At 41.7% G+C, this 17109-nt stretch overlaps 1 protein-coding gene across 2 annotated transcripts in view; it reads right to left on the minus strand.

The window, feature by feature from the left end:
* Positions 1-2055: 2055 nt before the first annotated feature.
* Positions 2056-17109, minus strand: part of BMS1 (BMS1 ribosome biogenesis factor) — a 54898-nt gene continuing 39844 nt past the window's right edge. For both annotated transcript variants that reach the window (XM_089682502.1, XM_089682501.1), the window contains exons 16-23: positions 16865-17053; positions 15094-15274; positions 12739-12797; positions 9639-9761; positions 8157-8304; positions 6940-7115; positions 6681-6842; positions 2056-3866 (exon numbers count right to left, since the gene is read on the minus strand). In XM_089682502.1, the coding sequence (XP_089538628.1) occupies positions 3639-3866; positions 6681-6842; positions 6940-7115; positions 8157-8304; positions 9639-9761; positions 12739-12797; positions 15094-15274; positions 16865-17053 (1266 nt within the window). In that variant the 3' untranslated portion in view covers positions 2056-3638. The remainder of the gene's footprint in view (positions 3867-6680; positions 6843-6939; positions 7116-8156; positions 8305-9638; positions 9762-12738; positions 12798-15093; positions 15275-16864; positions 17054-17109) is intronic.

Here is a 17109-nt window from a genome sequence, read left to right on the forward strand (position 1 = left end):
GCTTTGCGCGTGCAAAAAAGAATCTGTTTACAAGGGCATGGTCAAAACCAGCTATTCGCTTGTATGACAGGCTGTACAAGACACCTGCAGGTTCCCAGGCATTGGAAAAACACCAGGAAATTATGCCAGGCATCTAAAATGACTTACACCCAAACAGAGGCTAAATCTACTCCCTCCCCATCCTAAGACTATTCTATCTACCCTGCAAAAGAAAGTAGGTCTATACTTACCTATTCTAAAGTGCCAGTCACATGATGGACGTCTGTGCAGAGGAGGGAGAGCTAGCAATGGCTAGTAAGTCTATGGGTGATGCCAAAGCCCACGACCCTACGGCCATTGTCTCTTCTACACTGAAGCTGGAATTGGAAGCCGGTCATATGACTGGATCAGAGCGGCTTCAGAATAGGTATCTTTTCTTGTACAGGGTAGATAGAATAGACTTAGATTGGGGGGTGGGAGTAGATTCAGGCTTAGTTAGGGCATGACTGGAACTCCACTTTAATTGTTAACATCAAGCTGCGTATTCATAAAACCAGGACATTTAAAGTGCACTGACAGAGCATAATAAAATAAAGATTACAAACTCTCAGGTGTACAGGTAGCTTGTGTGTAGATCTTGTGTCTGTGGCTGATGTATCTGTGGTAGATGATTATGACCACTAAGCATGCTACTAACAGGCTAGCCCCAATCATGAAAATTATCAGGTCACATGCCCTCAATAGGAAATCCATGTCACAGCTTAGCCAGTTGAAGAGAGGTCCCTCTTCCTCTAAACCAATGGCGCAAACATGGTGGGGATATACAGGCAACACTATCCCAACACACTTCAGCTGCTTCTACTGCCTGCCAATCAATCTCAGTGAAACTAAGACAGCACTTCGCAGAATGGGTTTATATCTGTGCATTTGCCTACAATTTATTTACAAGTAAATGTCTAAACAGTTTTTTTTTTTTTTTTAATTTATTAGGCTATCTAAACCTAAGAGAAACCATGTAACATATTGCAGATTACCAGCCCTTACAGCGTTACTAAACTCAGGACCCTGCATTTGCTCTGTCTGGTCTCCCACAGTACACAGAACATGGAAATTCAATTTTAGTAAATATAAACTGCTAAATACCTTTTCTAATCAGCAGTTAGAGCACTCTTGTGACTTCTATCAATGTCCAGCAGATCACTGGTTAAAACTTGGAGGAGTTGTTTTCTTTCTGCTCTAGGAGGATGCAGAACCGTTGACCTCTGTCTGGACAGAGCTGATTGGTCCTTTGCTGATCACATGCACTTTCCCAACTTAAAAAAAAAAAAACCTTTCTAGCAATACAAACCAAACTGTGCATGTGCAGAATGTCTCCACACGATATGTCTTATCAGGAGTTGAGAGGGGGACACTGGAAAAAGGGGAGGGCTCAGAGAACTCAGGATGAAATGGCATTTGTACACAATGCAGAGGATTAACCCCTTAGGTTCCACAGTGTGTATATCAAGCATGCTATACTGTATATAGACTGATTTTACTGTTGTGGGTTTAGTAACACTTTAAATGTGGTGGCTGCATTCATTTTCTTTATTTCCTTCATTTTCAGCTTGTGATTCTGGCTAGTAGCAATAATTCCGGTCCTACGCTAACTCGCTGTTCTGTCTTTAAGGGAACCCACACAGTCAACCTAGGACAGGACTACAGAACACATTCTCCTCTCCATTACAGAGGAAAGGTGTTCTGTAGCTCACAGTAGTAACCTTTGAGGCTAAACATAGCCGATAAGACAAGACATCAGTGTACGCAGGGCACAGAACATTTCTGGATTTCTGGCAGAACAACAGGTATTTTTTACACTTTTTGAACATATATACACACAATGCTTTCAACAGTATATTTAGCATAATAAAAAGGGAGCAAATACGAGAAGTTCATTATTAGGGTTCACCAACACCTATGTCCATTCAATTTGTTCAGATACCTGAGCTTCAATAAGCTGGGATTTTTTCTGTTTTGCAGCAGCAGTGCAAGTTACAAGGAAGCCATAGGAATAAATGTCAGCATATCATGCGGCTGTTTATGGACTTTTTTTTTTTCTGTACCTTTATTGAAAGTTTTTTGTTTTGTTTTTTTTTAACAGTAGCCCAAAGAAAACACGATATACACATAGAACCAAATGTAAAAACACTACAGACACCTTACTGATTGCTAATACTAGCGGATGCGTCCGAGTATTGCTTTTCCAGTAATGAATGACAAAAAAAAAAAAAAAAGTGTTGGCTCATTTGTTCTTTTTAATTAGGATATGCCATACAATTTAAAATTTGTTAGAGAAAACACATTGGCAAAAAAGTAAATTTTCCCTGAAAAAATTGCGTTTCACACATCTGTTTTGGAGTAATGTATTTTATATTGGTTTACCAATGCACAGACAGCAAATTCTACAGGCAACATATACTTCAAAAATAAAGTTATTCACAAATCTTTAAACACCTTTAAAAAAAAAAAAAAAAAAAAAAAAGCTGCACCTGTCACCTACAAATCTACTATCTGTACAGTGTCTAAATTGTAATTGTGCTCCATCCTTTTATATGAAAGCCTGGGGCAAGAAAACCTTAATGTGCATCCAAAGTCAAAGACAAAAATGTATTATAGTACAGCTTACTGGATGTGGTGTTTGCATTGGTTCCTTTTTCTTAGACCATTCCTCTTTATTTTCACCCGGTAATGCTATGCACTACACTCATTTCTCCACTGTGTATAATATAGATCTATCCATCCATTCAGTCGTATCCGACCCTTGGTGATTGCATGGACTGTTACTCGTAAGTGACTTTTTCCATGAATTCTCTTTTATTATTTTACAGGGTAGGTTGCCAGGTCTTTCCCCAACCCCTACCATGCAGGAGATCCCACATGGCGAGGTATAAAACTAGGACAATTTAGACAGGAGCCAATTAACCTACCAGCATGTCTTTGGAGTGTGGGAGGAAACCGGAGTACCTGGAGGAAACCCAGGCAAGCACAGGCAGAACATGCAAACTCCATGCAGAAGGAACCATGGTTGGGAATTGAACCCACGACCCATTTACTGCACGGCAGGCGTGCTAACCACTAAGCCACTGTGCCGCCCAATATATATATGTATGTATATATGTATGTATATGGAGCCATAGCTGTCACCCAGTCTGGGACTTTGTAAACAACTTCCTCTCAGTTTACAGAAAGAGACAACGACATTACATATCTGACAAGATTGACAGGTTTTTTCTGTACTTACTGACAATGTACCTATCCTGAGAAAACGACCACATGGAAGGACTGGTACGTTGCAATATATTACACTTTTGTTTTCGAGTTTAGACATGCTTTAACATTGTGTTATATACATGCTTCTACTCCTAATAGAGTATAAGATAAATTTATCTGCATTAAAAAATTTTATATAGCAACAGGCTTATTAAGAGTGCAAGAAAATCCGTACCACAGAACACTGTGTACTGTACTGAAATCTGATTGGCTGTTACTGGTTATTCCATATCGCCCTTCAGCACTGCTCTACTGAATAAACCCATTAGACTTTTTGGCAATAAAAAATAAAACCCCAGGAGTGGGCAGACACATTAAAGAAATCTGTACATCTGTAAAGATCAGGATTGTCAGCTGAGTTCTTTGCTGCCTTTGAGACTTGACTTCTGTTTTTTCTTCTCTTTTTGTCCGATTGCACGGAAAAGCTTTTTCCTGGCTTCCTTCTGTCTCTTCAGTTTGTCCTCTTCCTCCTTTTGCTTGCTGTGCATAAAATCCTTCCTCTGTGCTTTGTGTTTTGTGTTGGCCTTCTGTTTCTTGTAGTTATTTACTGTGCCCAAAGCAGCAAGGAGAGCACTTATCTACAAAGGACACAATTGAAGCATGTTATTAAAGCGTTCTAATGTTAAAGAAATTTCCAGTGTAACGGTTAGGTATCCACAATCTAAAGCTTAATGTTCTGAGACACAACAAGCCTTGGGAATGTTCATCTATATCAGTGGTTCTCAACCTTCCTAATGCCGTGACCTTTTAATACAGTTCCTCATGTTGTGGTGACCCCCAACCATAAAATTATTTTCGTTGCTACTTCATAACTGTAACTGCGCAGTGGGAGGAGTAGCGCCACATCGTTGGTGTCAGTGGGGGGGGGGGGGAATAGTGCCCCATCGTTGGTGTCAGTGGGGGGGAGGAATAGTGCCCCATCGTTGGTGTCAGTGGGGGGAGGAATAGTGCCCCATCGTTGGTGTCAGTGGGGGGAGGAATAGTGCCCCATCGTTGGTGTCAGTGGGGGGAGGAATAGTGCCCCATCGTTGGTGTCAGTGGGGGGAGGAATAGTGCCCCATCGTTGGTGTCAGTGGGGGGAGGAATAGTGCCCCATCGTTGGTGTCAGTGGGGGGAGGAATAGTGCCCCATCGTTGGTGTCAGTGGGGGGAGGAATAGTGCCCCATCGTTGGTGTCAGTGGGGGGAGGAATAGTGCCCCATCGTTGGTGTCAGTGGGGGGAGGAATAGTGCCCCATCGTTGGTGTCAGTGGGGGGAGGAATAGTGCCCCATCGTTGGTGTCAGTGGGGGGAGGAATAGTGCCCCATCGTTGGTGTCAGTGGGGGGAGGAATAGTGCCCCATCGTTGGTGTCAGTGGGGGGAGGAATAGTGCCCCATCGTTGGTGTCAGTGGGGGGAGGAATAGTGCCCCATCGTTGGTGTCAGTGGGGGGAGGAATAGTGCCCCATCGTTGGTGTCAGTGGGGGGAGGAATAGTGCCCCATCATTGGTATTAGTGACACCAATGATGGGGTACTATTTCTTCCACTGACACCAATGATACTTACCTTGCCGACTCCTGCTCCAGCCTGGGCTCGCTCCCTCCCTCTCCCATCTACAGCCAGCTTAACTGGCTGCAGCAGCAGCAACATCTGCACGCTACAGACACTTACCTGTCAGCTGTCTTCCTTCTCCGACCGCTCCCTCGCTCGATCTTCTTTGATCTTCGCGCTGCTGCTTGGCTCCTCCTCCTCGCTGGTGATTGGCCGCCTGTGTGCTTCTCGTGAGCTACAGTTCCGGCGGCCAATCACTGGCGAGGAGGCGGAGCTGTTGAGTGATCCCAGGGATGTGGCCAGATGACAGGGGCGGCATGTCATCCCGCGCACACATTGCGGTCCAGGGAAATGTGGACGTATCTGCATGTGGGCGGACCCGCCTGGAGACTGATAGAGGAGCGGTGTCTCGGTTCCTAAGACCATCGGAAATAAGTGTTTTCCGATGGTCTTAGGAGACCCCTGTGAAAGGGTTGTTCGACCCCCAAAGGGGTCGCGACTCACAGGTTGAGAACCGCTGATCTATATTTTTGACAACTGGGAGCATACACGAGTTTATCAGACCACACTGTCTCAATCAGCTCCAGTCTATGCTATGAGTCAGTAGGTAATCAATCTGCATGGCAAGCCAATTACATTGATCACCTGCTGCCTAAAAAACTGAGCAGATAAAAGCCGTGTCCTTAAAAGTTCATGAAAAATTATTTAAATAGCTAAATTAGAGTTGTGGGTCAAGCATTACAGACTCAATTAGGTGTGGCCATCTATGCATTAATGACCCTCTGGTCATGAAAGGGTTAACGGAAATATCTTGGGTACTTGTATCATATGGTGGAAGAATCCTCTATTTGTGGATTACGGATTTATTTTAAAGATTCACTGATTGATTTCCTCTGCAGTGTCACCTACTGGTGAAATCTGATAATGTAACATGATTATTCAGAAACCATAGTGACCCATAGAGCAGGGGTGCTTACTCTGCAGCCCAAGACGGCTATGAATGTTGCCCAACAGACAATTGTAAACTTGCTTAAAAATGTTGGATTTTTTTTTTTTTTTTTTTGTAACAATGAAATTTACACTTCGCAAACACATGCAGCCAAAGAAAAAATTTTACAGTGTCTTTATTGGACTTATAGGTTTAATCTTCCCAAAGAAAAAAATCCCACTTTTCACAATCACTCCCTATTCATCAGTTTTCAGCAGCACCTATATTTGTGAGCAACACGAAGGGAAAAATTAGAACCAAAATATCTGATGAGCACCTTGAGAATTTATTGAGAATGCGTTAGTTTATCACAGTGTCAAGTATCACACTAGTTTTATATTGCCCTTTTACTTTTATAATAAAAAAATGTTACAAAATAAAAAAAAAAATTAGGTTTTGCTACTTAGATAGGTATCATTATGTCAGTGATCGTTAACGTGTGATCTGCCCAACTTATGCTCATCAGCTGAGTATAGATAACATATTTTATGTGTAGCCAAAGACAATTCCTCTACTTCCAGTGTGGCCCGGGAAAGTCAAAAGATTGGTCAGCACTGTTGTAGAGCCATAGGGGAAGATTTACTGAAACTGGTGCAGCAGTGCACGGTAGCCAATCAGCTTCTAACTTCAGCTTGTTCAGTTAAGATTTGGCAATAAAACCTGGAAGCTGATCGGTTTCTATGCAGAGCTGCACCAAATTTTCCACTCTCCAGTTTTAGTAAATAACCCCCATAGTGTTTATATGACTGAACCCTAGTCCACCAAGCAAACAACAGAAGAGTAAAAAAAGCAGATTTCTATGTGTTTTTTTTTTTTTCTTATTTGAGCACTACACATGTATTCAAAATCATTATGAAAAGTTATGGTGCTCCTACCTTGCGTTCATGAGGTTCTCTAATTACAGCTGGCCGCACTTTGTCTCTTGTTATCTTGCCCTTCTTCTCCATCATTTTGGGCTTATTTTTAAATGGAAGAGCTTTCTGCAGAGCTTTGGGAATGTGCAGTGGATTAAAGTGTCTTTCTTGTCTCACTATCCGCTGAAACACAGAAAGGAACATTTGTTTTCACATACCATAATAGACCGATGTTTGTTGGTATCATGTCTACTTTCATTTGAATAAAGCTTGCAAGTACCTTGTACAGAGAATCTTTCCGTTGCTTCTGTTTGATGCCAAGCTCATGCCTCAGCTGCCCAATGGTTTTCATTCCTGTCCAGGTCTCTTTCTGCCCCACAGGTTTCAGCAGCGAGGTGACCGGATTATAAAAGGTGGGCACAGTGACTGGGTACCAGGTGCGGAGAAATACAATATCTAACAGGAGGGAGAGAGCAAGAAAGGTAAAGAATGGGTGAAAAGGAATCCAGATACTGTATGCTGGTAAACACAGTACATCTCCAAAAGATGACCAACTCAATACTTAGAATACCTATTTGGGTTTCCCAATTATTCCTAAAGGAAAGCTGTTATGAGAAAAGCATGGAAGCTACCACTGCTGACCTCTACTTCTGAAAATGCCAACTGCCTAGCTGTCATGCAAATGCAGTGGCTCAAAAAAATCATTGTCGCTTTGTCCTTTTGTGTGACCAGGCAGGCCTCGACTCCCAGTGCCATATCACACATGCTGCCTCAGCAGCAATGGCTTCCACAGGATACACTTGACTGACAAGCAGACTCTTCCCTCTGAGTGCTAAAGCCACCTGCCTTCAATTACCCTAGGTTCATACATAAGTGTTTTCTGCAGAGTTTTGCAGAAACGCAGTACAGTCCATTTAACATGATTTCCTATGGGACATGTTCACCTCTGTGCGTTTTTCACCCAGTGTGGTTTTTGGAAAGGGTCAGGATCTTTTTTGAAAGCAAAAATTAGCGTTTTTGGTTCTATTCACTTCAATGGAAACGCTGCAGGAAAGCACGTATTGTGTTTTTGCTGAGTTTTAAATCTGCCTAGCAACAAGGAAAGAAATAACCACGAAAGGCATGAAAAACACATAAAAAACGCAAGTGCAAAAAACCAAGAAACGCAATGCACAACTCAATGCAGAAGTGGCTGAAAACACAACCTGCATAGGTGTGAACCTAGCCTTAGACTCAACCACCGTAACACCCTTTATCTGCCAGAACAAGCTCTCTTCACATCTGTTACCACATAAATACTGTGAATGATGTACCAATTGTCACGTTACTCCATTTATCAAAGAACTTTTCTTCAGGGAAATAAAGCACACTAAAGAAAATCAAAGATGCATACAGAGATGAAAAAATGTCTGACTCCTCTCAGCCAGCAGAGTTCTTGACCAGCATGTATGGATGACATCCAGAAAGTTGCACTTCTCATAAGCACAAATTACTCACCACTCATTAGGAGCTTGTCCTCAAATGTTGCTCTAAAAGCCCCCTCTGGGGTCCGCAGGGCTTTTTTGATCTGCCCTCGAACACCACTCACCGTGCGGACTGCGGCACCTTCAAATTTTGCCACTTCAAGGATAGAAGAGAACATCCCCTAAAAAAAAAAAAAGTGAAATATCGGGGGGAAAAAATAGTAGCAAACCGAAAGGACATGTAAATGTGTTTTACTATAAACTAAAAATTAAGACACATCAGTCCAATACAAACAAATAAGGGTGAAAATAAATATCCCCTTCATGCTGCTCACACATGTTGCATTCAATTGTCCACGCAAGGATTACCACTACATAGATTTTGACAAATCTCCACAAGGTTGTTCAATCAGATTGTAACGTGTGGCCAGCTGTAGATTGCCGATGTGCACTCTGGTAATGCTGTCATGTCACATCACTCTTAGGGATTAAAAATCTCTTCTGCAAAAGTTCAGATTTGAATAACTAGAACTGATTCTTCAAAAACCTGTAAACGATCCCTCACCTATTACAGAAAACACCATGTGCCATGATTACAACCCTAATCAACCTTTTGGCTTAAAGTGTTACTAAAGTCTGAAATTATTTTCGAATAAAATAACAAACATGTTATACTCCCCTGCTCTGTGTCGTATTGTACAAACTGGTCCCGATCCTCCTTCTCAGGTCCCCCGCTGGTGATCTCGGCCCCTCCTCTTCTTTGTGTGTTCCCCCTAGCAAGCTGTTTGCTATGGGGACACACGCTGTATGCACGCTCCTGACTTGTGCGTCTACAGAGCCGTGCTGAAGACATATCTATTCACCCAGGCTAGCAACACCTGAAAAATCTGTCCCTTAAAAGATATTAACAAAATATTATCTTGCCACATGACTACAATCAGGCAGCAACTGCAGTGGTTGGAACATTTAACATGTTCCCAAAGGTGAACTTATACTTTAGGGTAAAAAGAAAAACCTTATTATTTGTCCAACTCCCCCAAGACCCACTTATACTTACCTGAGCTTGATCTCCATCCAGCAATGTGCACAAGAGCAGCGACTCCCTCAGCTCTCTCCCTCCTCATAGGCTCAGACAGCAGCAGAAGCCACTGGCTCCAGCTGCTGTCAAACACAGCCAGTGAGGGGAGGAGGAGAGCATAGCCGAGCCACGCTCTGTGTGTTTACAGACAAAAAGCCAGCTTGGGAGTGAACCTGCATGAATGCCCCCATAGCACCCTATGGAGGGTGCTCAGTGGGAAGAAAGAGCCAAGATTGTCAGTGGGGTACCCCAGAAAAGGAGGTCCAGGGCTGCTCGGTGCAAAACCACTGTACAGAGCAGTTAAGTATAACATGTTTGTTTTTTGAAAAAATAAAAAAATACAGCTTTACAATCACTTTAAAGTATTTTATATAACATATATGGGGAAAACACCAGTTCAAAATCCCTAAACAAGACAGCAGTGCAGTGAGATGTTACCTTAATAAAAGCAGTATTTTTATAAATCTTGCAGGGATATCCTATCAATTTCAGTTTCTTCACCACGGTAATAGATTTGTCCAGATCTAGGACAACACCTGTAGCAGCTATACGAAAATCTGCCTATAAGAAAAGAAACACAATCCTATTAGAAATGTATATCACCGACCAGCTGTCATGGCTAACACAGTATTACCCAATGTCCCCTTCAGATGTCTTCAATGGTGAGGTCTACTCTTTTATTTGAGAGAAGGAGCTGATCAAGGCAGCAGCTTGCTAATATGCAAATGGTTGCCAAAATCAGACACCCACAATAATTTGTTTTCTATGCCACCCAACTTTAAGAGCAATGTACGTCAGTGGGAAGGGCACTGTGTGGGCTGGTTCACATTTGTGCAAATACAAAATGCAGTTAAAAACTCATATGGAAACACTTGTGTTTACTTAAGTTTTTAACTTTTTTTTTTTTAGTTTCTTATGGGGTTTTTTTTCATCTCATTATGCGTTTACCTGCTTTTTTTGTGAGATTTTAAACTATTTCCTGTGTCATCATTTCCTTTTCACAAAAAATACAATAAAATCATTATTAGTGGACACATACACAACATAACTTATAAAATTCCTGCTAAATCTAAAAGATTAAACTGTATTGAGTTAATAAAGCTCTGTATGTGAATAAGGTCTTGGGGATCATTCATATGGGTGATATGGCTTGACCATTGTGAACCAGATTTTTTTTTCATGTGGCTGGAGCTGTGTGCAGGCAGCCTATGTTATGCTATGGCAATGCAGCAACTGTATGAATATAGCCACAGGTCCTAATATGACAGGCATGTGGATGTCACCTGTCAAACTAGAACCTGTGGCTGTGTTCGTACAGCTGCTCCGTCCCCATAGAGCAGTGTTTCTCAACTCCAGTCCTCATGGACCCCCAACAGGTCATGTTTTCAGGATTTCCCTCAGATGAAACAGCTGTGGTAATTACTAAGGCAGTGAAACTGATCAAATCACCTGTGCAAAATAATGGAAATCCTGAAAACATGACCTGTTGGGGGTCCATGAGGACTGGAGTTGAGAAACACTGCCATAGAGTAACCGTTTACTATGTTTCAGTCCTGAATGAACAGCGTTGGTACCGATCATTCACTCTGCTCATTCAGACAAGAAAGGGGTTGGTAGATGACATATTTACTGGCCACTTACCCTGCTCTAAATCCTGACACATTCCCCACAGCAGCCAGCGGGAGAGGAGGGAAGTCAGCAGCGCTGCTGGGGGAAGAGGGGTATCACACAGTGGGGCCTGGGCAGCAGAAGGAACCCCATTGACAGTTGGGAGTGATCGGTGTGGCAGCGTTGTGCAATTACAAGAACTGATCTTGCTCTAGGGCTCTCCATGAGGCTGCTGAAAGCCACGGGAGGGAGAGGAGGAGCAGCGGCTTCCAGCTGCTGCACAGAGAGCCATACAGGGAGCTCAGTTCTTGTAATTGCCCCACCCCCACTGCACCAATCACCCCAGACTGTTTATCATATTCCCCCTGATGCAGGTGTTTTCTGTGCATTTTGGCACAGCTCACCTGCAGAGTGGTGCAGATTTCCGCACCGCAGGTGACAACTACAGGGAAGTGTGAACAGGGTGCATAGAAAAGCATTCTTTTCTGCGTGCCCTGGCAGAGAGCTGAGATTTCCTAATGAAGAAAACAGTACCACCCACTGAATGTGACCCATTTAACTGAATGGGGGTGCCCCACAACCGCAGGCCATGCAACGCCTCCTCACTGCCTGCTAAAAATTCTCATGTTCAGATTGCTCTTCATAGAGCAACACTAGTGTGAACTAGCCCTAACAGTATCAAGCTGAAAGGCTACAAGTGCCAACATTCATTGTCAGATTGTCCTTACACACTTTGGATGCCAACCAGTAGAGTGTATGTCTCTACTGGTTGGCATCTACTGGTTTCTCTTTTTTTCTGCTTTTTGGTCACTTAAATATACCACTGAAAGCTTATTATCATCTCTGTTCAACAAGTGCCAGCCAGCCAGAATCTAGCAAGTTAACAGCAATACACAGACAGATAGCACAAGAAGTTACCGGTTAGCACTGTTCCCTGTTATGTCCATGGACTACAAGTCACCTCCCCTGCTATGGAGAAGAGAGAAAGGTGTTATGTAGTCCTAGGACAGTGTTATGTAGTCCTAACATATTCCCTTTCCTAGACTGACAATGCCATTCAATACAGAAAGAGTAACAAATGAAACCAGCGCTCAGATCTTCATGCAGACTAAAAGGAATTCACAATGGCAAACGAAGAGGTGCAGCCCTTCAAAGATTGGGAAATCTGGGTACTAATGAAGAACAAAAAAGGGCGCACTCTCATCGTGCATTACCGTGGTACATCATGTATTATTGTGTAATCAAATAGATATATACTCACAAACCAAAGGATAATAAAAGCAGTATGAATAGTCTGCAATGGCAGTCAATGCAATGCTGTGCCCCAATTGGGGATAAGCTGACGCGTTTCATTCATTGTGCATTCATTTATTTATCCATCCATTCATGCATATACATCTTATTATTTCTATTTTCACTTATATTTAATTTGAATTTTTTTTTTTTTTTTTCGGAGGTGGGTCCAATCGGTCCTTACTGTGATTGGACCGCCATGTGGTTGTGGGGGGAGGGACTATTTGACCTCTTTAGCATTTTTTGGCATATAAGTATTGGATCAGCAGGTACACACTTAAGCTCTGAGGAAGGGGGTTCGTCTCCCGAAACGCATCAGCTTATCCCCAATTGGGGCACAGCATTGCATTGACTGCCATTGCGGACTAATCATACTGCTTTTATTATCCTTTGGTTTGTGAGCATATATCTATTTGATTACACAATAAATAAGTGGTGTACCACGGTAATGCACGATGAGAGTGCCTTTTTTGTTCTTTGTTCATTAATACAGAAAGTGTGTTAGAATTACAAGGTTAAAATAAAGGAGGAAAAAAAAAAGTGAAAAAAGGAAAAAACTAATGCAGCCACCAGTAAGTTGCAATTCCATCAATTTTTAAAAATCACAAAATTTAGGTAATGTAGGGTATATACTCACTGTTGTGGTACTAACAGACTGAACAGCCAGAAAGCCAGTTCCTTGGGGGATGATGGGCCCTGAACACAAACAGTGAAACAAATTAGTTGTGTGAATTATCGTACACATACAAAAAGCATAAAAAAAAAAATAAGCAAAATTATTACAAATTCAACATTTAACTTGAAGCTGGAGTCCAGGCAGAAAAAAAAAAAATCATCAAGTAAAGCAGTTGTGCATTTATTTAAAAAAAAATATTTTTAAAATGGTGTAAGAACCTGAATTTGTCTCAATATCTGCCTCCAGTCACCTCCTGCATCAACATTCAGACTGGGAGTGAGAGGGACAGCGCTAGAAGCCATTCAGACTGGGAGTGGGAGGGACAGCGCTAGAAGCAAGACTGCGGGGAGGGAGGGTAGGAGGACAACTTCCATTTCCAATCGCCTAGGTGATCGCAGCGGAAGTGGAAGCGGGTACCCATTCCCCCCCTGCCCCTCCCCAAAGGTGCCAATCCTTAATGGGGAGCAGGGGACCAATCTTGGGCAGCACAGTGGCTAAATGGGTTAGCACTTCCGCCTGGCAGTACTGAGGTCAATGGTTTGAATCTCAGCCACGGCACCTCCTGCCTGGAGTTTGTGTGTTCTCCCTGTGCCTTCGTGGGTTTCTTCCGGGTACTCCAGGTTTCCTCCCACACTCCAAAGACATGCTGGTAGGTGAATTGGATCCTGTCTAAATTGGCCCTAGTATGTGTATGTATGAATGTAAGCTAGGGACCTTAGATTGTACACCCCTTGAGGGTTAGGGACTGATGTGAATGTATAATATATATGTAAAGCGCTGCGTAAATTGACGGCGCTATACAAGTACCTGAAACAAATAAAGCGGAACTTCCCCATTTGGGAGGAACTCTGCTTTAATAATGTGTGTCATAATTTTTTACGCTATATTACAATTTTTTTGGTCTCCCACAAAAGTGAAGTTACCCTTTAAACAAGGAAGCTATATTGCTAAATATAACCAGTTCAAATCATTACCACCTTTCACTGCAATGGAAAGCAGATTATGTTTATACCTCTTTGAGCTTTGTGCACATGTAATCATTTTGCCTACTTTGGTTCAGGAGCAAGCAGCACACATTTGCCCCCCGTGACAGCTGTGTCCACCAAAAACAGCACATTGCGGATCCCAGTACTCTGGGCCCGGTGATCATGTGATGGCTATGTGATCACATGATCACAATGTCAACAAAGCTGTTCTGAATGAAGTCATTCATAACAGCTGTGTTTCCTATGCTGTGATTGGCCCACAGCTATCACATAGTACCTGGGCCAATCACAGCAGCACCCTGTACCATGCGATTAGCTGTAGCCAGAGATCAGTAGTGATCACAGCTGTCATAAATGTAACCCATTTATGACAGTTGAAAACTTTGCTGTTACAATGATCTTCATTGTAATAAAGTGTGAAAAAAAAATCCCAGATTCCCCCCACCCCCTGAGTAGTACAGGGTTACTATGGTGACACTGAAATACTCCGATTAAAGTAAAAAAAAATAGCAAGTAATTTAAAAAAAAAAGTTAATGAAAAAAAAAGTTTAAAATTTTTTTTTTTTTATTAAAAACATACTGTCACCAGTCAATGCCTCTGTTCACCACTGCACCAGTCATACAATGACGCTGCAGTGCACTGGTAAAAGTATGTAAAAAAAATTTGTAAAAACTTTTTTTTTTGTATTTAATTTCTTCATTTCCAAAGAAATTGTGAGAAAAAAAAAATACAATTAAAAAAAAATTGCCATGCCTCGTACTAAATGCCTCAGACTACTTTCTAAAAAGCAGTCATTTGGGAGGATTTTGTACTGTCCTGGAATTTAAGGGCCTCAAGAAATAAGATAGACCGTCAGGACATCAGAACTGATCAAATCTACTGTATATACCAGAGTTTGTAGATGCTAAAACTTTCAAACAAATCAATACACACTTATTGGGATTATTTTTACCAAAGACATGTAGCAGAATACAATTTGGCCTAAATTTATGATGCAATTTGTTTTGTTTTTTTGGATATATTTTATGACAGAAAGTAGAAAATAGTGGGTTTTTTTTTTTTTTCAAAACTTTGTCTTTTCTTGTTTATATCACAAAAAATGAAAAACCCAGTAGTGATCAAATACCACAAAAAGAAAGCTCTATTTATATAAAAAAAATTAATAATTTAATTTGCATACAGTTATGCATCAGGATGCAATTGCCAGTTAAATTAATGCAGTGCTGAATAGAAAAAATAAAGGCTCTGGTCATGAACAGGGTAAAACCTTTCGGAACTCAAGTGGTTAAAGCTTTACTTTTATCTGACTTTACAGAATCCAGTACTCACCCCATATAGTGGCTCCACAGTGCATGTGTTCTGGCGTGTACTTGAGAAGCCGGTGGCGTCCATTGTGGTCTTCAATGTAATAAAGGGGGACAGTTTGGAATCGCCTCCAGCCCAGGGAAAAGATGAGGGGATCTTTTGTCTTTAGAATTCTTTTGTGCCATCGGTGCTTCTTTAGCCTCATCTACAGAAAATTAAAAGTAGCACTGTAAATCCACTCATCATACAGACAATCCTATAAGTTAGTCACTATATTGACTATCACTTTTTTTTCCTCCAACTTTCCAAAGACACGGTGGTACGATACTTGACTCCTGTCTAAATTGGACCTAGGATGTGTATGTATGCATGCAAGGTAGGGACCTTAAACTGCAAAATCCTTGAGAGCAGAGCCTAATGTAAATATATATTATATAAAGTGCTGCATAAAAATGTTGGCAATACCTGTAATAAAAGAAAATAAAATTAAGTAACAGTATGTATAGTACGCGAGTGCCTCTACAGAGGGTTAGATATATTGGGCCTTGATAAAGCAGGTCTCTAAGGCAGCACCCCTAAATGCGAACCGCATGGGGCTGAAGACCTAGAAAATATCATGGACAAGGAGTGGTCCACGATACTTACCGTTTCCTATGTATCTGTTTCTACATCCCAAAAACTCACGCAATTGTTCTAGAATCCATTGCATGCACCGCACCCCACAGAAACTATATGAATGGCACAGAAGGGACACTCCCTTGTTCCCATGCTGTGCAGTACAGAATGGTACATTGATACATATGTTGTGGAAATGCCCTAAATTGGTGCGGTATTGGGTGTCCTTGATAGAGCTCATTATCATGTTCTCTCTTACTCTCTCATTAGATCCTAAACTCTGCTTATTGGGTTGGTTGGATGAGTAAAACCATGAACCCCACACACATACTGCTTTTCTTTGCCTTTTGTTTCTGGCCAGGAAACTCACTGTTAAAAAATGGCTGTCTCCATCTCCCCCTCTCAGAGTAGCTAGGTTAAGGCTGTCAATGACACATTATCTCGAGAAAAATTAGTCTATCAGCACAGAGGTGCTGGTAAATGTACGAAACTTTGGAAGGCCTGGCTAGGTACTTCCAGTCTGGCCCCCTTTCACATGGTCAATGATAGGGTGTTGAGTGGAGAAGTGGCTTCCAGCCTTGTATAATCATACTTTGGCAGCTTTCACCTTAGCCTGTCGGCAAACATATAAATACAGATTTGGATAATCAACTTCCCTCTCATACTGACAGACCTCTGTCTACACCTAGCCCACAGGAGGTACCCATCGAAGAAGCCTCAGGTCTAATATCCCAAATAGAATATGGAATTGCTCACCTGAGATGAATTGCATCACCTTCCACTTTCGGTCACATACATTTGATACCCTTATAGGGCAAATTACACCACTAACAGTCCAGAGGACATTATAATTAGTTTAGGTTTGGTTTTTAATTGTTTCGGTTGTCTGTGCGCATTTTGTCTGGCGACTTGATTTATGGCAATTTTATATGTCAGTCTAATCTTTACAGTGGTTGTTTTAATGTTACTGTCCTGCGTGACAGACTCCTCTGATGTTTTTTTTATTTTTATCTTGGACTATTTTTGAGAAGAAAAAAAAAATGGAAGCTTACTGGTTTTCAAGTAAAAACTATCTGCTTTAAAAAGAAAAAGAAAAAAAAAAAAAGAAAGACAGTTCAATAGATATACACACACAAACAAAAATACACATGGGAGTAACAATGCAATTAAACAGCATTACCTGAATATAGCCAACATTTCCTTCACTGTTTCCCAGTGCCCCTAAAATCATTGGATAATGAGGGTCAAAGTTCACCACAAATTCACAGGGCATATTTTCAATCTCTATGCGGAGGTACATGCCAGGCCGAAAACCTTCATACTGAACGCGGACTTCGTCATCCTGGTCTTCAAACTCAGCGCGGTTCAGCTGGGGGTGAAAATCATGAGAGGCCAAAATCAGCAGAAGGCATATTGTAGATGCAG

This window comes from Staurois parvus, unplaced genomic scaffold, assembly GCF_062004578.1.
Source record: "Staurois parvus isolate SC_StPar_1 unplaced genomic scaffold, SC_StPar_1.0 ptg000291l, whole genome shotgun sequence".
Lineage (NCBI taxonomy): Eukaryota > Metazoa > Chordata > Amphibia > Anura > Ranidae > Staurois > Staurois parvus.